Source organism: Ochotona princeps, chromosome 11 (genome assembly GCF_030435755.1).
Source record: "Ochotona princeps isolate mOchPri1 chromosome 11, mOchPri1.hap1, whole genome shotgun sequence".
NCBI lineage: Eukaryota > Metazoa > Chordata > Mammalia > Lagomorpha > Ochotonidae > Ochotona > Ochotona princeps.
In genome coordinates, this window is record NC_080842.1 from 47,917,968 (window position 1) to 47,939,147 (window position 21,180).

The 21,180-nt window shown below is 42.8% G+C and overlaps 1 protein-coding gene across 9 annotated transcripts in view; it reads right to left on the minus strand.

Annotated features, from left to right (window-relative positions):
• The window catches only part of LIMCH1 (LIM and calponin homology domains 1), a 312,362-nt gene that overhangs the window by 28,855 nt on the left and 262,327 nt on the right, over window positions 1-21,180 (minus strand). For all 9 annotated transcript variants that reach the window (XM_058670166.1, XM_058670159.1, XM_058670162.1 and 6 more), the window contains 6 exons: window positions 20,335-20,461; window positions 18,780-18,937; window positions 18,187-18,595; window positions 14,288-14,506; window positions 2,538-2,628; window positions 876-1,039 (listed from right to left, as the gene is read on the minus strand). In XM_058670166.1, the coding sequence (XP_058526149.1) occupies window positions 876-1,039; window positions 2,538-2,628; window positions 14,288-14,506; window positions 18,187-18,595; window positions 18,780-18,937; window positions 20,335-20,461 (1,168 nt within the window). The remainder of the gene's footprint in view (window positions 1-875; window positions 1,040-2,537; window positions 2,629-14,287; window positions 14,507-18,186; window positions 18,596-18,779; window positions 18,938-20,334; window positions 20,462-21,180) is intronic.

Below are 21,180 nucleotides of genomic sequence, written 5' to 3' on the forward strand. Positions count from 1 at the left end.
TTTTCATGAAGGTGGGTTAGCACTCTATAGAGTTCCCTGCTTTAAAAGCCAGTGGTTTTCCCTTCTGGATTCCTATTAGAATCACCCAGAATTTAAACGAACTAACTCATCTGGGACATGACTCTAGAGAGGCTGGTTTAAGCTTGTCTATAGGGGCTTGGTTCTTTCTAAGTTCTAAAGGGTTGAGGCCACCAGTTACAGATGATGAAGGCTTTTAGACTCCACCTGGAAACAAACCAAACTTACAGGGATAACAGGAGACTCCAAATGTATAGGAATGTAATAAAAACAAGTCTTTAAGATTCATTGTATCAGGATAATACTCTTTCTAGGTTTCCTGCTATCCAAATCCAAGGGCATCAGAGGTATCATTATTAGGAAGCAAGTGGATTTGGAAACAGAATATTTGATAAGCTCACAGGTTAAAAAGCAAATAACCAAGATCACACAACAAATTAAATCTTAATGACAAGGCTTTATGCCACATTTTTTCTTTCACATATGCTGATTTTTTCAAAAATTAAAAAATCAATTACTTAAAATAAATTTTAGAAATAGTGAATCTATACTGATTTTCCTGATGGATAGATTTCAGACTTCTCCATTCCCGCTTATTTGCATATTAAAATCTATTTGCATGCATCTCTTGATCTTCTTGTAGATATTTACATGTCTATCACTTTCTCTATACTTAATATTTTCACAATGGAAATGCAGTATGTTTATATTTAGAAAAAAATGTAAAGCAAAAAAAGGAGAGAAAGTGAATGAATTGTTAACAGCTGTGGCAGCCATAGGCAGCCCCACGGTGCAACCATAGCCAGCCCCACGGTGCAGCCACGTTCACTTTGGGGTCATCCACCCTCCTCCTTCACCTTCTGTGACAGCACCAGCTCCACCTTGCCGCTCACTTCGTGCTCGGAGCTCTGCTGGCCTTTGTCTTGGGGCGCGTCGTTCTTCAGCGGGGGGCTGGAGGCCAGCTCCACCAGGGCCACGGTGGGACTGCAGCACGTCACGGTGCTGGTGAAGTGCTGTGGCTCTGAAAAGGAGTCACACACAGAAACACAACCAACTCTGAGAGAAGCACCGGAAGGACTGCTTACCCTACAACATCCTGGGGCGCATGCGGTCTGCAGCCTGCCCTGGTCAAGAGAAATAGGGTGCCATGTGTGACAATGCCTACCAAAAGGGGACGGTTGCCAGAATATAGTTCTGTGCTTTTAAAAAAATATAAAGCAAGCAGCATAAAATCCAACAAACAGCCCCACAGTGAAAAATTCAACACCTTTAATTTTTTTTTTTACATTTTCTTCCTAATATTGTCTATGTAGTTGAGGGAGATGTACTTGGAAAATTCAATTTCTTAGAGTCATGCTTTACATCTGAATGACAGCCTATGAAAGCACAAGAGACCATCTACACTGATTTCTACCCCAGTGACCGCGTGGCAGCCTGATGCTTCCTTTGGTATTGCAATGTTCTTTATGATACCACAATTCCCACGCAGAAGGTACTAAGGATTGCGGGGTACGTGTATTGGTGTCAAGTAAATAAGGCATCCTGCCATCTGCAGAGAATTATACTCTCATTAGAGGGAGCAGAAGAGTTACCCCAAAGGTGGGCATATCAGAATGTAGAGGCTGGCATACTACTGGGACGGGCGTAGCAGGGTGGTTTGTGTCCCCGTGACTTTGCTTCTGATTTAGTTCCCCGCTCACGTCCCGGGAAAGCCGAGGGGATGGCCCAATTGCCTGGGCCCCTGCTCCTGATATGAGATACCTGGATGAAGCTCCTGGCTCCTGGCTTCAGCCTGGCCCAGCATGGTCTGTTGCAGCTATCTCGGGGAGCGAACCAGCAATAAAAAGATCTTACTCTCTCTCTGATTCTCAAAATAAACAAATCTTTTAAAAAGTATATGCTATTATTTTTAGTCACAGGGTTCATTTATTTTAAAGTGATACTTACGAATCATTTGTTATTGGGAGAGAGATGAGTTTTCAAAAGAAAATAATGCGTGAAAATATGACAATTGCAAAGCCACTGACGACCAGTCCTTTAGGGGACGGTGCGGCTCTTTCTCTAAAAAGGGACAAAGTATATTCACCCTCACTGTCCAGATTCACATAAAACTTCATTCACAAGCTACCACCTCAGCCTTTATTTTTAGGACACAATTTTGATTTGTATCTTACCCATTGCTGTTATTGTGTCGAAAACATGACCCTCTTGTTTTAGTAAGCCCAAATTCTTTAAAATGATACACTTGCAAGAAACAAAATGTCATCAGGGACAGAAAGAAGGAAAAAACAAAACAAAACAAAACAAAACAAAAAACATGCAAAATCGTGGGTTTCTGTTCCTATAGCATCCTCAATCCTATGGCGAGAGTTCCCCCAAGCAGCCTCTGGGTGGCAGCACAATCTCACCACTTGCAGTCTACCTCCACTTGGCTAGCTCAGTAGGAGCAGTTCCTGGCTGCATTTTCTTCCAAGAGTCTCCCCCATCAACCTTACAAGCACGTCTGTTAGGAAACAAACCTGATGTGGCAAGGTCTGCATCCTCACTTCCTGGTTTTCCACCATCATTCTCATCTCCGTGGCTGTTCACTTCTGCTTCCTCAGTGGTTGCCTGAAAAAGAGATTTCTCCCACTTGAATAAACTTACACCTTTGAAATGGTTAAAGAGCTAAGGGATTTGTAATAGCAGTCATGTTTAGGTTAACAGTGGGGTTTCCCATAAAAATAGGCCTTTCCTGGGTGGCCTGGTGGTGACAGAGGATGGATGTACTAGCGTGAGACCTCCTTTGTGAAGAACAGGTGATTGTTTCTATGACCTGCTGCAGGTGAGACACCCAGGTCACTGCTACACTGACAACATCACTGACGACAACACATTACCATGTGTTCCTGCATGCCATTAGCTTAGTGTCAGATCACTAGGGACTTTTTTTTCTATTTGAAAGGCAGAGTGACAGAGAGATGGACACACACACACACACACACACACACACACACACACAGAGTAGATTTTCCATCTACTGGCTCACTCCTTCAATGCCTGCAAAAGTCAGGGCTGGGGAAAGTTGAAGCCAGGAGCCTGGAGCTTTGTCCAGGTCTCCCAGATGGATGGCACGGGTGCAAGTACCTGAGATATCTTTCACTGCATCGCCAAGCACATTAGTAGGCAGCAGGATTGGGACTGGAGCAGCCACACAGCATGACTCATTGTGCCACAATGTCACACTTTTGTTTAAGGTTACAGTTAGTCTCACAGTGGCCTGGCTGCAGCACAGTTGCTTGTACCTCTTAGTATGGCAGAGTTTATTTCTGAAGTTCTCTTTTCTTCCTGGGATCCTAATGATTCTGTCTTCTTGAGTTCTAATTAACTCCCGTCCTCACCCCCACCTCTACTCTCCTCCCAATGGTTCGTCTTTATTGCTTGGCTTAGGAGTAATTCCCAGAGACTTCCATTTCTCTCCACCCATGTTGACTCACGTGACTCCCACAGGCTCACCTCGCCTCTGCCCTCACTTGCAGCCTGTAGCTTCGTCTTCAGTCCAACATTCCACTCAAGCTCTAGTTCAGCTCAAGCGCCCATCTGGATGACGCCAAATGGCAACGCTCAACTCGCTAGTCCTTCCTCCAAAGCTGTCAGTTTGTGTTTATGGCACTGCTGGTTTCTGTTCCACCAGATAAACTTGGAAGTGGCCTTTAACTCACATCTGTTAAGCAGCCTGCCACCATTTGCTCAGCTCTGCTAAGCATCCACGTTTGCACGTCCCTCTCTTGCTTTCTGTCCTTACATCTGGAGCCAAGGTTAGGTCTGACTTCCTTGTTCTTCCACTCGAGGTTTTCTCTGAGAACTCACTGTCTCATCTGCCTGGCAGGGCACTGCCACATCCATCTCGTTCACTGTCTCATCTGCCTGGCAGGGCACTGCCACATCCATCTCGTTCACTGTCTCATCTACCTGGCAGGGCACTGCCACATCCATCTCGTTCACTGTCTCATCTACCTGGCAGGGCACTGCCACATCCATCTCGTTCACTGTCTCATCTACCTGGCACGGCACTGCCACATCCATCTCGTTCACTGTCTCATCTACCTGGCACGGCACTGCCACATCCATCTCGTTCACTGTCTCATCTACCTGGCAGGGCACTGCCACATCCATCTCGTTCACTGTCTCATCTACCTGGCAGGGCACTGCCACATCCATTTCTTTCAGCACTGCCTCAATTCTATCAGTTTTCTGCTTGATGGAATTTATAATACCAAAAAAAACCTGGAAACAACCTAAATATCCAGTGACTGGGAAATGATTAAACAAATTATTCACATGCATCAAGGAAGATTTATATAATCAAAAAATGAGATATTGAACAAGTTAATAATATGTAAAAACACTTTCCCAATGTTAAAATATATATAATGTGATGCTACATGATGGGATAATACTTATGCCTATACACACGTAGATATATATGCCAAGCCATCTTAAATATAAAAATAAGGAAATGCAATATGTTAATCATGACTAATTTTAAGGCACTTACATTTTGGATGATGTTTCCTTTGCATGTATTTTTTCATATATTCTAAAATGTTCTACAAAAAAGAGCAATGTAAATTGACACTGTCTCTCACTGGAAGTCACTTGAGTCCAGAATGAAATCTGAAAGTTTTCCCCATATTATACTAATGATAAAAAAGTGAAAGTTAAATTACATGCTAACCAGACTAACCTTGACAGCTAAGCAGGATAAGTTAATAACGATTTCTTTGTAGAAGTTTTGGATACAGTGCTAAAGTTGAATTTTTAAAACATATGTGACATATTTCATAAATGCAAGAAGTTTAAGACAAAGGCTATGATTGATTTTAGAAAAGATTTTACTGAATACAAAATAGTCTTACGGCTTCTAAGGAAGCTATTGATTTGTGGATTTATCTTGTGCTTATATTTTACCTATTCATCAAAATCTGCCTCTCAAGTTACCAAAATGAAAGTCCTTTGACACTAAATGCATTGGTAGAAACTGTCATGAACTATTAAAAAGCACTTTAAGCAACAAAATTGTCAAGCTTTTTAAAAAAGGAACAATAGCATCCAGTGGCCAAAAAATGAGTTTGCTTTTGGAGAATGGTGTGGTTTTGAAATCTTCATAATTATGTGAGTGTTTTTCAGAGACACATAACCATGTATCAATTCTGGAAGAACATACTATTAAGTTAAAATACACGTTAAAAACCCAAGGCAGGAAACAAGCATCACATTGAGGGTATTTCATGGATTCTGCGATTTTTAAATTACACCAACAAGCCTGAGTGGAATCTTTTCAAGGGACTTTGTGAGCGAACACAGTTAAACCAAAGTCTCTTTTATTACACTTACGATATGCCAGTGTGTGCATGTCTACACTGCTAGATAAACCATTGAAGATTAACCAGATTAGCTTAGTGAAAGGACAAGCTGGGTCCAAAATCTTGCCCTAACACATAGGGAAATATTAACACACGGTCCTATCTTTATTTTGTGATATTAGCCTATTATATCCTGGCAGAACAAGTGATTTCTGCCACACATGCCCTCCTCCTCAAGCTCAGTGTATTCAGTGATAGGAAACGACCTGCAGCCACGTAGGACTGAATGGTCCTCTTGAGAACACGGGTGCTTCTAATAACTAGAAATAAGATAAATGAACTACAAAACAGGGACAAAGTCTCCCCAGCCCCAAATTGGCCAAAGAAATGAACACATTTTTATTACATCTAAGATGCCATCAGCTTTAAGCTTGCTACTTTCGGAGGCAGGAAGAGAGAAAACACCCTGTTGGCTGACGGTGTGTCACTGATTATAAGACCAATCCCGACCGAGAGATGTCAGAGTGTGGGAAGTGTTTCCGTTGGAACAAGTGAAACACCGTCACTCATGAAGTCTGATCGACAGGACCCAGAAAGTGAAGGAGCTGGGCGCCTGATGCACTAGCCATCCCATCGAAGACCGTCTCACTAGCATGTTGCCTTCCAGAAACATTTCACTCAGGCACGACTAATGGGGAGCTTCTACTTTCAAGAATTCTCACATTTCTAAATGCATCACTTGTGGCTCCAAACTCAAACACTGAAACCTGGGATAACACAATATAGCTTCCCTTAACAGAAAGGTGATATGCTGGCCTTCTATACGGCCAAACATAATGACCACAATGGTCACCACAATCCATAGCTATGGCATCTGCCCTGTGTCAGCAGGCAGTTGCCACGCAAGCTCATATGGTAAGATCCAATAGGTTTATAAAACAGATGAGGAAATCACCCAGGAGGTTAACTGACCTAGCCATGGCCATACTCTAGCAGAGAGGGGAAGGTGGGAACTTGGCCCTGTGCTGGTCACCTCTATCATCTGGCTTTGAGTCATAACCACCTCCAAGTTGTCATTGGGGATGAAGAGGTTTCAGTCCATGTGAAGCCACGGAGTGTCAAGTTTATTGCCAAATGATTCACATTAACCTTTTTCATTCCCTTTATTTCCTCTCCTGCCCATCCACTTGTTTCTGTGAAAGATCAGAACTGCCTGGAATCTCTGGGGACAGGAGACTAAACCGCTCTCAGCACAACTCATCTCAGGCCTTCACATTCAGCCTAGGTTGTGAGAGGGTGGGACCAGATCCACATGCATGTCAGGCACACAAATGTAATACATGTATTATCGATGGGATTTATATCCTCAAGTATACTTTGAACACATACTAGTCATCAACAGTAGGCTACTACTAGCAAACGACTCAGGATACATTGAGAAAAAAAGTGAGCTACAACATGATTTGAATACTACAAATCTACTGAAAATGATTTTATATGCATTGAAAAGAAGTATATATTTTAAAAAATGTTAATAATAGTAATTCCTGAATAGCTGCAGTTTTAGCCAGCTGACATTTTGTGCAGTTTTCTGTATCTTGTATTGGGTACAAACCACCTGTTAATAAAGAAAAGCCCTGAGCCAGTTTCATTAACTCATGTCTGGGCACTCCATCCTGAAAGCTCACTTCTATGTTCACATTGTCACTTTGACAGAAATGAGTTCCAAGTTGGAGGTTTCCACCAGTCCCAAGGCACTGAGGGATGAGCCTTAGATAAACCCTCTGGCTCGAAAATTCACTCCCTGACTCTTATTTTCCTTTGGTTACATCTCACCAGAGGGGAATTGTTTCCTTCTTCAGGTGGCAACACTTTCTCTAAGATGGAAAGAGGTAAACAAAGCAGAACCCTGGGCCTGGATGAATGGGAGCCCAGAAAGGTGATAGGAGGCCGAGCCAGGGCAGTTGGCTTCCCCTTGGCTGGCAGCGGGATCCAAACTGGCCCAGCAGCCCAGACTCAGCCCTGAGGCAAGGCTACAGGTGGGAGCTGTCATGTCTACAAAGCCAACCTGATTGACCTAATAGGATCAGGGTTCTGCTCCTGTTATGAACATGGAGAAGTGTGGGGCTTGGGCTGACCATTGGACCTCTACCGGCTGCAGCAAGTGAGGTCCGAGGTTCTTCCCTGAAGGACAATTCTGTGAATCTGAGCGATTTCTTGGCTCCAGCCCTGGATGCCTTATCTGCACACGAGTCTGAAACATCAGCCCATTTCTGCCCTGGCATCACGTCTCAAGTATAACATGCCAGGTGAGTGTTTCTCCTTTCAGTGTTATACCTCTAAGTGTCTATGGCCCCTGGAAGGAAGGGGAGCTATGGGGGAGGATCAGGATTTTTATGATTCAGGTATTTCTTTCTTTTTTTTTTTGCATTAAACTTTTTCAAACCAACAATATCAGGCTCTGATCCATGTAAGATGGGCCAGGATTCATTTTTTTTAAAGTTATGTCAGATGTGTGCTTTTTAAAATCTATAAATATTTCTCTATTGAGATATCCTAAAGAACACAAAATCAAACAAATGTACAGTTCCTTCTAGATGAAAAACAAAGTGTCTAAGGAAATGCTTGTGGACATTTGACATCTACAAGGAATCTGCAGTTGGTCTCAGTTGTAAGGGAAACAGTACCTACTCAAATGTTTTCACCCTACTCTCCCTACAAAGTAAAATGTTTCAAGAAAGGATTGATTATTTTCCTGGAACAGAAAATATAAGCAAATACTGAATTTTCAAGAGGAAAGCTTAGGGCTTTTTGAAGATGGGAAAAGCAGACCCACCTTACTACCACATTTGAGACAAAGCAGATGAAGTAGTTGAGCTACCTAACACCTTCACTGGCTGTTGGTCAACCACAAAGGATTGCCACACAGCTACGGGGACGTGCAGCCAGCAGGGGAGACAAGGGTACTGGGGATGAGCCTTTGATGGGGTCTGCTCAACATGTGGTGACAGGGGCATCAGGGTGTGGACTCTTGCATTCTAGGTGGCAGGAGAAAAGTCAAGAAATGGGGAGGAGTGAACGGGCACAGGAGGAAGGGGTCTGCAGGATGAATCACTGGCAGGAGCAACTGTCTCCTGGAAAAAGTTGTGCACATCTGTGTGGTTTCTCACAGAGTTACAACTGGAACAAGTGAGCAGCTGAATTGCAAAATGACACGGAATTTACCTCATGTGTATGAAATTCACATCTGTTCAAATTAGTAATTTTGAATCCTCTTATTTCAGTTAGGAAAACTTTGCATCTATTCTCTTTTTGAAATCCTGAAAAACCTATTATAACATCCTTTCTCTCGTTTGTGTGTGACAATACTAAAAAATGTTTAAGAGCACCTGCAGTCTGTAACTCACCTGGACACTGGGGCAAGAGCTCTATAAATACAAAATCTCACAGTAACGCTCTGGTGGGTATTCTATTATGATGCTTGCTTTGAAGTAGTAACTGAGGCAGATAGTTTAACTTGTGCAGGTTTTTGTTTTAAAGTTTACTTATTTGAAAGGCAGAGTTACACAAAGGCACACACACACACACACACACACACAGAGAGAGAGAGAGAGAGAGAGAGAGAGAGAGAGAGAGAATACAGAAAGATCTTCCATCTGCTGGTTCACTCTCCAAATGGTCACAATGCCTGGGACTGTTCCAGGCTAGAGCCAGGAGTCTGGAGTTTCTTCCAAGTCTTGCACATGTGCAAGGGTCCAAATAGTTAGGTCATCTTCCAGTATTTTCTCAGGTGTATTATCAGGGAGCTGCATTGAAAGTGGAACAGCTGGGCCTCTAACACAGCTCTATGGGATGCTGGCATTGCGGTCAGTAGCTTAATTTGAATGGCCACAGCCCCAGGCCTCCCATTCAAGTAGCATTTGGACCTTGATGTGCTGTATCCAGTAGTTTACATGTTTTAGAAAAGGGTCATTTTGATACCACTGAGGAAAGAAGAGGTTCAAATGTAACTACAACTGACAGTGGATCAAGCTCACACTGATATAGCCGTGAGAGGGCATTACACAGGATAAATTACTTCTGTTTAGGTTTCCTAATTATTTCCTAATCCTGTATTGTAGGAGTCTACATTTGTAATACACCATTATTTTCTTAGAGATGCCAATATTTTTAAATGTAAAGAAAAGTATTAGGTTTCCACTGGGCTTTTAATAGAGATGTTAAAATGGGAAAAAAAAGACATCCCAGAAATATTGCAGGGATATATGGGAGGTGAGGTGAGCAGAGTGAGACCTGAGCCGTCTACTTGGAGTGCATAGCACCTCATCGCCTTCATCACTGCCATGCCTCTCGGGGGTTTCTTCCCGCTGTGGATGATTTTGACTGCTGTTTCCATCCCCATGCAACTCTCACACTCCAGCTCAAGTTTCAAAATCGGCACCTCACACTAAACATCTCCACATGAAACTTAGCCTCAGTGATCTAACCCGTTCTTTGCAATCTTATATCCAGCTGGCCTTCTTACTCTATAATCTAGTATTTAGTCATATATTGTGGAATATGCTTTCTGGTTGATTTCTGAAATTTCCCCCCAGTAAGTCTACAAGTTTATCCTTCTATTTTAAAAAAATTGAGTACACAGTAGGTTTTAGTTCATACTTACAGCTCTCAGACACCCATCTGCAAGGCAACTGCTATCACTTTGTTCCTACTGTGTAGGTGGTTCCACTGTGGATATCTGGAACTTGCAGGAATACCCACAAGTACTAAAAAATATTCTGATTTAACTTGGAATGTATGGGAAGTCTTCAGAAGTGTCCCAAGAGAAGAAAGTACACATGGGTTTAGAAATGTTTTCTGTGGCAAAAATAAACTAATCTTTTCATTTCATTTTTTAACAGAAATTTTGAGGAGCCCCATTGTATTTCTACAGGAAGAGTTGTGGTTCCCAGAGTTTCCAGTGAGATCAAGAAAACTAAAGAGGTGGTATGGTGTAACAACAACAAAAAAAAGGTTGATACTCCAACTCTCCCCAACCCAGCTTCTCAGCTACCCTTCTCTGCTGCTCTGCCTCCCATTCCCAATCAGTGCTCCTGCCTACAGCCAGCCTGTGTCCTTGGAACAGTTCCAGCTCGCCCTAAAGGAATTGTGACATTTTGGTGGTGGGTGAGGCTACTGCTCTGCAGAGAGTGTATCTGTCTGGAATGCAGTTTTTGAAATAAAGACACTATTTAAAAAGAACACTATTCCTTTGACAGTTCCACAGAACTGGGCCAATAAGTTAGACACAAGCATCCAAATGCAAGCTCAGTCCCAGGGAGTGCTCAGGGTCAGCCATCCTATTCCGCCATGAGACCAGTTAATTCCACCTTTTCAACAGGGCTATGCTGGCTGTCATACAGTCAAGGAATGCTTTTCTTGGAAGAGTGGAGAAGGAAGTAAAATGAGGAGTAGGTTCACTGAAGAAGTGATTCTTTTCAAAGGACTCTTGGGATCAAACACTCTGAATGGAAAACTGCTGGCGTTGAAAGTCATAAGTGCTTATGAAGAGTGTCTTAGTAAGGAGCCAAAGTTCAGTGTCATACAGCTAACAATTGTGTGCATAGTCTAATCCACTTAGACAGACTATACCATAACTGCACAGAGAATCATGCAACGGTCTTTGCCTAACTGGATACATAAATTCTACTACCTATTGAGAACCATGAGGGTTTACTGAACTAGAAATTACTCTGAACCAAGAAATTTTTCCAAGGGAAAAATAAGCCACAGGAAGAGATTTCCAGACTTTTCCATGAGTTTGAAGCTGTGTCTGGAGTGTACCCAATCAGGCTGTTTTCCAGGAAGAAAGTCAATAAGGCCAGCTTTGCTCACAAGTTCTGCCTGTGATGGTGTCCAGACTTCTGAATTTGCATGATTTATTTTAGGTTATGCAATTTTTCCTTTCTTAAAATCAGGTACGTGCCTTGTTAAACTAGGTGCTTTTTTATATTTATTTTTATTGGAAAGGCAGATTTAGAGAGAAGAGATAGAGAGAAAGATCTGTCCACAGGTTCATTTCCCAGATGCCTGCAACAGCCACAAATGAGCTGATCCAAAGCCAAGAGACGGGAGCTTCTTCCGGGTCTTGCACACAGATGCAGGATCACAAGGCTTTGGGCCGTCTTCTACTGCTTTTGCAGGCAACAACAAGCAGGGAGCTGGATTGGAAGTGGGGCAGCCAGGACATGTACTGGTGTCCATATGGGATGCTGGTATTTGCAGATGGAGGATTAGCCAGTTGAGCTATTAACGTTGGCTCCTTGTTTTGTTGTTGTTCTTGTTATTGTTGTTTGCTTTCTTCAACTATTTATTTATTGAACTTTTTATTTGGGTGTAGCATTAAGAATCTGACTATAATGTAAGCTAAAAAAAATCTCAGGGCTAATGTGCTGTACTAGGAAAAGCAGTGGCCTTAAATGCTAGCATCCCATATAAGTGCTAATTCAACTCCTGGCTGTGCATCTTCTGATATAGCTCCCTGCCAATGCTCCTGGGGAAGCAATGGAAGATGGTCCAAGTGCTTGGGCCTCTGTACCGACATGGGAGTTTCCAAAGATCCAGACTCATGGCTTCATCCTGGCCATTGTGACCATTTGGGTAGAGAATCAGAGAATGGAAAATAGATTTCTCTCTCTCTCTCTTCTTTTCCTCTCTCCCTCTACTTCTCTGTGTAGCTCTGAGTTTCAAATAAATAAGTATACTTTTAAAAATATATCAGAAATAAAAGAAAGAGAGAGGGAGAAAGGAAAGAAATACCATTATATATTTTGAATTGTATCTAGGAACTTTATTAAATATGTTAAAACTAAAACAAACAAACCAGCCAAACAAAAAGATGATAGTTTGGGACCAGTGTTGTGGCATGATGGGTAAAGGTGTTACATGGGATGCCTGCAACCTATATTAATGCTAATTCAGGTCCCAGATACTCCCACTTTAGATCCAGCTCCCTGATAATATGCCTGGGAAAGCCACAGAACACGGCTGAAATGCTTGAACCTCTGTCACCCACGTGGGAGACCTGCATGGAATTCCTGGCTCCCAGTTTCACCTTGACCCAGCTCCAGCTGTTACAGCCATTTGGGGAATGAATCAGTGATAGAAGATTTTTTCTTTCTATTTCTTCTTCTATCACTCTGACTTTAAATAAATTAGGTAAATTTTTTTCAGCATAAAACGAACAAAAATAAGGTACTTCGAGGGGTATGTAATCAGTGTGACATCTTTTCTGAATGGTCTTTACAAATATGACAAAAGACAATGAACAACAGAATATGAGCTGTCCAATAAAAACACTTCATCCTTATAATGGCTGATAATTTGGGGATCATTTGAGTTTAGTAGCATAAGTTTACTCCACCAGTTAAGTTCCCACTCTGCTCTAGAATTCAGTATTTCATCTCATGACAACCTGTAGAACTTTCCAGAAGCGGTTCTGATGATGTCGACTGCTCCAGTGCAATGTCATCCTGAGCTCTCTTTCTGGCTGTTATTGAATGACTCTATGTACTTTACTCTGGCCTCTGAACAAGGCTTTAAACTCCTCTGAATCTAAAGGAATAAGCTAATAAAAACTTAGCTTTACTTTAAATGACTTTTTCTTTCTTTTTTTAAAAATTAATAAGACTCTTTCCTGCATCTTGGCAAGGATGAAAAGCCAGGTTTGTTAGGGACTACTCATTTTCAAATTGTATAGCACCCGGCACAGTAACCTAGTAGATAAAGTCCTTTAACCTAGTGGCTAAAGTCCTCGCCTTGTATACACCAGGATCCCATATGGGTGCCAGTTCATGTCCCAGTTCCTCCAGTTCCCATCCAGCTTCCTGCTTGTAGCCTGAGAAAGCAGTCAAGGACGGCCCAAAACCTTGGGACCCTGCACCCACGTGGGAGACCCTGAAGAAGCTCCTGGCTCCTGGTTTTGGATAGGTTCAGCTTTGGCTACTACAGTCCTTGCAGAGTAAACCAGTGGAAGTAAGATCTTTCTCTCTGTCTCTCCTTCTCTCTGCATACCTGCCTTTCCAATAAAAATAAATAAACCTTAAAGAAAAACTGTACTAACAAGCCTAATAAGGCTGTGAACAAATGGAAAGAAGTAGCTAAATCTTTGTTTTTCTCTAACACAGGACCCCAAGCATGTGAATGCAAGAAAAGTAATTTCTCATTTGTAAATGTTATTATCCTTCTATCACAACCTAGTGCTACGAATTGAATTGGGTTGCCCAAAATTTACATATCTGTGAGCCCCCAGACTATGATCTTATTAGGAAATCTGATTTTTTAAAAAGATTTATTTATTTTTATTGGAAAGTCAGATATACAGAGAGGAGAGACAGAAAGGAAGATCTTCCATCTGATGATTAACTCCCAAGCAACTGCAATGGCCAGTGATGCGCTGATCTGAAGCCAGGAGCCTTTTCCAGTCTCCCACATGGGTGCAGGGTCCCAAGGCTTTGGGTTGTCTTCGACTGCTTTCCTAGACTACAAGCGGGGAGCTGGATGGGACCCAGGACTGTCAGGATCAGAACCAATGCCCACATGGGATCCCAGCGCGTTCAAGGAAAGGAATTTAGCTGTCTAGACAATGTCTAGACTGCCAGCTCTTACCAGAAGCTAGGAGAGAGGCCTGACACTGATTCTACACCACTAAGAGATGGAATTGTACCAACACCATGACTTTGGACCTGCAGTTACTAGCACTGTGAGAGATAATTCATTTCTGTTATTGAAACCACCCACTGTGGTACTTCGATATACAGCCCTGGTAAACAAATATAGTACACCAGTCAGAAACGGATCATGATTGTGACCCACTTATTTTTTTATAAGACACATTGTTTGATGATGGTATTATCTCAAAGAGGAAAAACAAGTGTGGTTCTTACTGTCACTTCCTGGGGAACAGAATTTGGCTTCTTTATGTTGATCTCGATGCTGTTGTTGTCTTGTTTGAGCTCCACTGGTGACTCATGTACTCTGGCCACACCTTCAAACATCTGGGACTTGGTGAGAGACAGGGCAGGTGGCACTGTGGGGCTGTGTCTTCCCTTGTCTTCCTCATCACCATGGGCTGTCTCCCCATTCATGCTGACTTTCCCGTCTACCTATAGAAGCCACAATGAACAAAAACATGCTATTGCTCAACTCATGATGGTAACAAACAAACAAACTGGAATTCCCCTATAGGATTTTCACTTAGCAATCACAGTCCAATAAAGAAAGGCTCTCAAATATTTTCATCGGTTCTAGAACTCAAGGTTTTTTACAAACACTATCTTCGAGAGGGAGTTGGTCTTCTCAGGCTACTTCCCCCTGAATTCTATTTCATGTGCATTTGATTTATGGTGTTCTTTCACTGCAAAGCACAGAAAGTCACAGGATCTTAAATATGTACAAGTCACAAATTTCAGTTCCAGCAATTTTTCATTTAACATCAAACTGTGATTTCATAAACTGACTTTTTTTTTTCTGGTTAACCTAGACATTAGGTGGGATGCCCCCCTTCTATCAGATATATTCTACATGTCACCTCATGGTGGTGGAAGTGACAACGGATATGTTGTTATCACAGCTGTCATGGAAAGCAGCAAACATGATGCCATGATACCAAAAAAAATTTCCAGTTAATTTTGCAAACCTACATTTTCCAGGAGAAAAATCACTAAAATAAAATATTTTTTGCTTTACACTCGTATCTAAGGAAGGTGCATAAAGAAAGGAGAAGCAGACAAGGTGGTGAGCCTGCTGTAATGAAAGGCACCTAAAAGTCTGTTGAAGTTTGAGGCAGAATGTAGGGTATAATGAGACTGTAGGTAGACCACCTGAGACCAAATCCCAGAGGTACCATTCAGCAGACTCAACAAGCTCCCCTTCCCACCCCTGCTATTTACTTTCTTATTCATTCATTCATTTATTTGGGAAATAGGAAGAAATACAGAGAGACAAACTGCTCCCATATGCTGGTTCATTCCCCAAATGTGCAGGTAACTGGATTTGGGAGCAGAGACTTGAATCCAGGAATACTAATCTGGGATTTTCCAGTGTCTTAGCTGCTTTATCATAAGCCCACCCCATCAGTAAGCTTCTTGTTCTCTGTGCTCAACTCCAATATTTAAAATAAGGTGATCTCATTCATATGTAGGAAAGGGGCTACCTGACTCATCTTAAGTACTTACATATTAGCTATTGCCATTAAGCCCTCTACATCTTTCAAAATATTTTATGAAAAGAAAATCTTTAAAAAGATGAGGAAGAATATCTGGAAAGCCAGATACCCGTTAGCTTACTTTCATTCGTGTTCATGCGCTATCATCTGTTACTCAGAAAAAACACTTTGAATTGTCACTCAGCACAAACATAAGCAGAACTTCTTCCAAACAATATGTATCTCTATTGTGCTTGGTGAACTATTGCTGTTTTTTTAAAAAATTATATTCTAAACCACTTTAATTTTAAGTGCTGATTCCTGTTGGTTTGGAAGACCTTAGATGATTGCACCTGATCTTGCCTTGCTCCTAATTCTGCTGCACTGGGGAGGCAACTGGAGGTGGAGTCTTTTGCCTTCTGATCCCCAGAAAGCACATACATACATTAGGGTACTTCAAATACTCTGCAGGAAAATCAAATTAATTTTACTTTAGTGCAAAAGTATTTTTTAAATCCATGCATGCTTTATTAATAATAAACAGGTTTCATAAACTTTTTGAAAACTGTCATGTGCATGGATGTCAAATTTTTTTCACCGAAACAATCTTTTGGATCAATTTTCCATGAAATTTTGAAGTATCCTGTACACACACACACACACAAACACACATACACACACCTTGGCTTCTGGTCAGGCATTAACTGTTAATAACTGTCAGATTTACACATTACCTTTGGTCACAATTGTCCCTCCACCCACTCCTGCACTGCTGGCTCAAAACAGAGCAGACAGTCATCAGGATTCAGTGATCCAGGAGGCAAGGAAACAGTCACTATCAAAAGCGAACTCTAGAGGCTGGTACAATGGGTTAAGCCACAGCCTGTAGTAACAGCACCCCTACTGGTTGCCAGATCAAGCTCCAGGCGTTCCACTTCTGATCCAGCTCCTGGCTAATGCATCTGGGAAGCTGTGGAAGCCACCCATGCAGGAGACCCAGATGCAGCTACTGGCTGTTGGCTTCAGCCTGGCTCAGCCTGAGAAACTGCAACCATTTGGGGAGTGAACCAGTGGATGGAAGATGTCTATTTCTCTCCCTCAGTCTTTCTCTGTCTGAACTTTGCCTTTCAAATAAAGTCCTTACAAAAGAGTGAACTCAAGGCGTAAGACCTCCATTCGATTCCCTCAGTACATACCTGCCCAGAAGCTCTTCTGAGGCCTTTGCATTACCTGTTCTACCTGCTGTGTTGATGCTCTAATAATCACAGACAGGATTTTGTATTTTGTTGTAAACTCATGTCAGTTTCTCTACTTAAAGAACCACACTGCACAACTTACCCAAGAAGAAACAGACATTTAACTATTATCATCTGATGCTCAGATAGCCAGTTACATAAGAGTTAAATAAGTGTATTGCCCACTTGTGTAATGGGACCCCTTCAATTACAAAACCTTCCCTGATGGATTGTGGGGCCGTCTGTGTATGTGTGTAGTATGGTATGCATCTGCAAGATTCATAGCTCATTTTCTCAGGAAAATTCACTTATTCACTCAATAAACATGCTCACTGCCTACCGTGTCCTGGGCACCTCTGCTAGGCTCTCAGGATGGAACTACAATTAAGAAGAACCCGTCCCATCCTTGCTTGCAAAGGGACAGCTGTCTCAATCCAGAGGAGACAGTCAAACTCTCTCTTCTCTCTCTCTCTCTCATCATTGTTCCATCAAAGCCTAAGGCACAATTTTTCAGGTATATTCAGAGTCATCTAAGCAGAAGTCAAAATGTGTAGCTGCTTTTCTCCGAAATCCAACTAGGAAGATGTACAGCATCACATTACTCGATTAGTTCAGTCATGTAAATGTTCGCAGCCATAATGGTCACATCTCCTAGGGAGACAATCCCCTCTGTCTTCTATCACAAGCTGATGTGGTGTGTGTGGATGAGAAATGAGCTTTCTCTGTAGTCAGAAGAGTTTAAAACAAAGAACAAATGCTTTGTCACAATAGAATGGGAGATGCTGACAGCTGAGGAAGTAAAAGTTATGTGTTGTCACAGGTCTTTTTGTTCTGGAATATTGATTTGTACACTCCTTAGGAAAAACAACCCAGTTTCTTTTCTTGTAAAAGACTACCTGTCTCTTCTGAGGACCAAGTACCTCCTATGTTTCCCCTGTATTCCTTGTATTTTTTTTTTTTTGTCAATCATTGCACCTTTTTGGATACGCTGTTAATTTCTTCTTAAAGGAGAGGCAGCTATTATCTATTTAAACCAACAGCAGTTACAATTTTGCTTTATGGGGTTTGCTTTGTTTCATAACTGGAGATCCTAGGTTGTCAGTCCATTACCACTTCCAGAGTGAGACCCTGCATTGTACCAAGCTGGAGAAAACACTTGCTCTTCGAGATGAACTATCAGTATCATCAGAGCCCATCAGTATTAATCATAGTCATCAACAGTGACTTCTATCTTGATTAAATCACCGCCACCACAACCTCCTAACACACAAATAGGCAGTTGCAAGTGTCAATATATTTTGCTTTTGGGTGGTAAAAATAATCATGTTTTCCCAGTTCAGGATACACCATTTCACTAACTACCTGTGATTCAGTTTGGAATTGACTGTTCAGAAAGCTGTCTTACCTTAAAGGTCTTCAGAACCTCTTGGGAGTTTTTGGGCTGGGAGTAAGGCTTGGGGGTCAGCATAGGCACTGCTTTGGGAGTGACAGTTTTGCTGGGAGACCCACTGCCTACTGCCGTGCTAGGATCCGGGGCACCAGCTCGTGTGATGGTGGTTTCGACAGTGGCAGTGAATTTGGGTGGAGGCAGTGACTGTTGCCGTAGGTATTTCATGGGGCTGGGGTCATTCAGGAAGGAGGATAAGTTTGGCTCCGTTGAATGGCTTCTTTCCAGGATTTTTGGCATCTCCAAGCGCTCAAGGACAGCCTCACTGATGGTGAACCTCTCGATGTACTGCTGTAAGATGCCCTCTGCCTCCTCTTGGGACCGTGCGTTCTTATATGCTTCATGAAGCTCTCTCTCTCTCCGTTCTCTAAGTTGGGGTGAGGGGAGAAGGAAGTAAGGATTAAAGTCAGCAGACGTGGAAATGGCAAAGAAGCAAGGCAGAGCTGATGAGTATGTAAAGGATCAGGTTCAGGGTATTTGTGATACATAAGTTTTAGGAAAAGCACTTGGAGATCACATTGCATAGAAAGAAGCAACCAGACAGAACCCACTTCTCTTGAACGATTTCTCTGTAGGTTTTGATGCTTTTCCTTCGTTCACTCATTCCATCCTCTCCAGCCAGTAACTTCTCCATCTTTTTCCTTTCTTCCTCTTTCTTGATCAAGTCTTGAGATGCACTTCTCCTACGACTCTTCCAGCGAGCCAGGTCCTGGGGGGATAGACACAGCATTCTTCAGGCCTGTACAGAATTCCACTTCTCTTCTGGGTCTATTTACTTGACTCTTACTAACCTTTTTTTTTTTTGTGTGTGTGTGCATCTTCTTTAGTTAAAATTTCATTTTCATCTAATTTCATAGGCAGAGAGACAGAGACAGACAGATGGAGGGCGGGAGAGGAAAGATCCCCACCCAAAGTTCACAATAGCAAGGGTTGGGCCAGGGCAGGCTCTGGATCCTAGAATTCAGTCCAGGTCTCCCATATGGGTCCAGGGGCTCGACTACTTGAGCTACCACCTGCTGCCTCCCAGGGTGTGCATTAGCAGAAGTTGGAAAGCAAGCAGGCAAGCCAGAGTTTGAACCGGCCACTCCAAAATGAGATGCAGGTATCCCAGGAAGCACTTTACCAAATGCATCCAATGCCTACCCTGCTTCATATTTCAGTCAACACTGAGATGAGGCACTCTGCCAGGGCATTCCCCTACAACCCAGTTGAAGTTTGATTGGAATTGGAACGCCCCATATGCACGAGCATTCAGATAGAATCTGATTTGTCCATACCCGGACAGTGCATTTAAATATGGCAATGTGCACTAGCACAAACTTGGTTCATGTCAGTTGGCCACAGTTTAGAGAGCTGCCTCACAACGTAATAGTATGAACCATTTCTTCCCATTTCCAGTCTCTGTCCTGTGAAGAGATCTGCTGACAACAGCATGGAAAGAATTGAGAATTTTCTCCTGGGAGGAAGTAAAGGGCAGAAACAATGGACTCCACAGTCTCACACATGCACCTGTTCCATTTGATACATACAAAAATCTACAACGAATTCTGCAGGAAGTTATATCCTAATGAAGGAGTGAGGGTTCTGGAGTCAGATGGATGGGAAGTAATCCCAGCTCTGTCTCTTCCATGGTTTGGAATCTCAAGCGCAATTCTCAGCCTCTCTGTACCTCAGTTTCCTCGCCTCTAAAATGGGAAAAATGGGAATGATAGTGGTACCCTTTTTACAAGCAAGTAGGGTTGAATGCCAAGGTGTCAGGCACACAGAGCTCCAGACATTTTAGACATCAAAACGACTGCCCTGCATGGACTCTGGAGACGTTTACTACTTTCACCAGTGATAGAACCCAGTCTATAGCAGCTGGCTTAATGCTCATGCGACCCTGCCTTCCGCCTTTTCCCTACTCCGCCTCTGCTCTCAGCACACCATCTCAGAGGAGTCCTCATTCTCATTCAACTGCCTTACTGGGTTCTCACTCTGTCTACCCACACTGTCCTGTCGACACCTTAGGGAACTCTTCTGGAGCACCACCGTGCCAGCCTGGCTTGACTGTCAAGCACAAGTCCACCCACCCAGCCCCTGCTGCCCGCCTCGGCTGGAACTCACGTCCTGCCATTTGTCGTCCTCTTCCCGCAGCTGGTTGTTGATCAGCTGCAGCTGCTCCTGGCGCGCCCTGCTGTGCGGCAGCACGGCGGCATCCTCTTCACACCGCATGTCAAACATACTCGTGCTCCTGCGTGTGGGGAGAGTAGACAAAATCCCGAGGCCGTCAGCACCCCGCGGATGCCCTGCAAGCTCGCTTGGCGGTCGGGCCGCGTGGGGGAGCCGGCGAGACTGCACCCGCTCGCTTCCCGCCCCTGCACCTGCAGCGCGCAAAAGCCAGGATGCAGCCGCCTTTGTCCTCAGGGTGGCACCAAATCGGGTCAGCATCACTCTAAAATAGGCGCCAAAGAAGAGCTAGAGAGAGGCATCTGGACCCTGGGGCTCCTCTCATTTGGAAATGTCTTTAAAAAGAATTAAAAGTTGTACAAGGCAGAGAGACCTTTTGAAGGGGAAGAAGGGCAGGGTTCCGATTGGTGAGATTTGATTACAGCGAATCGATTGGGTGTAGAGAACTGGCTTAAGTGCTTTAACATTGAAAGAAGACCACTGCCCCATCTTCAAACAAACAATAGCATCACACAGCCTCAAGCGTAGCTTAAGATGCTTTATCATATTTTATTTTCAGAGTAGTCGAATGCATCTAACAACGTATGGGTTGATGACACATAAGTGTAAGTGGCTATTTCTATCAATTTTCTGTCAAAAGTGTCCATAATTCCCAGTGCCACTGACTGCATTTCAGGAACAATAAAATCAGCTGTTTTTATAATAATAAGGTATAAAATATAAAAATATTACAGACTTCATTTCTTGATAGACACATAATTATGTCATTTTATTTTTGTCAGG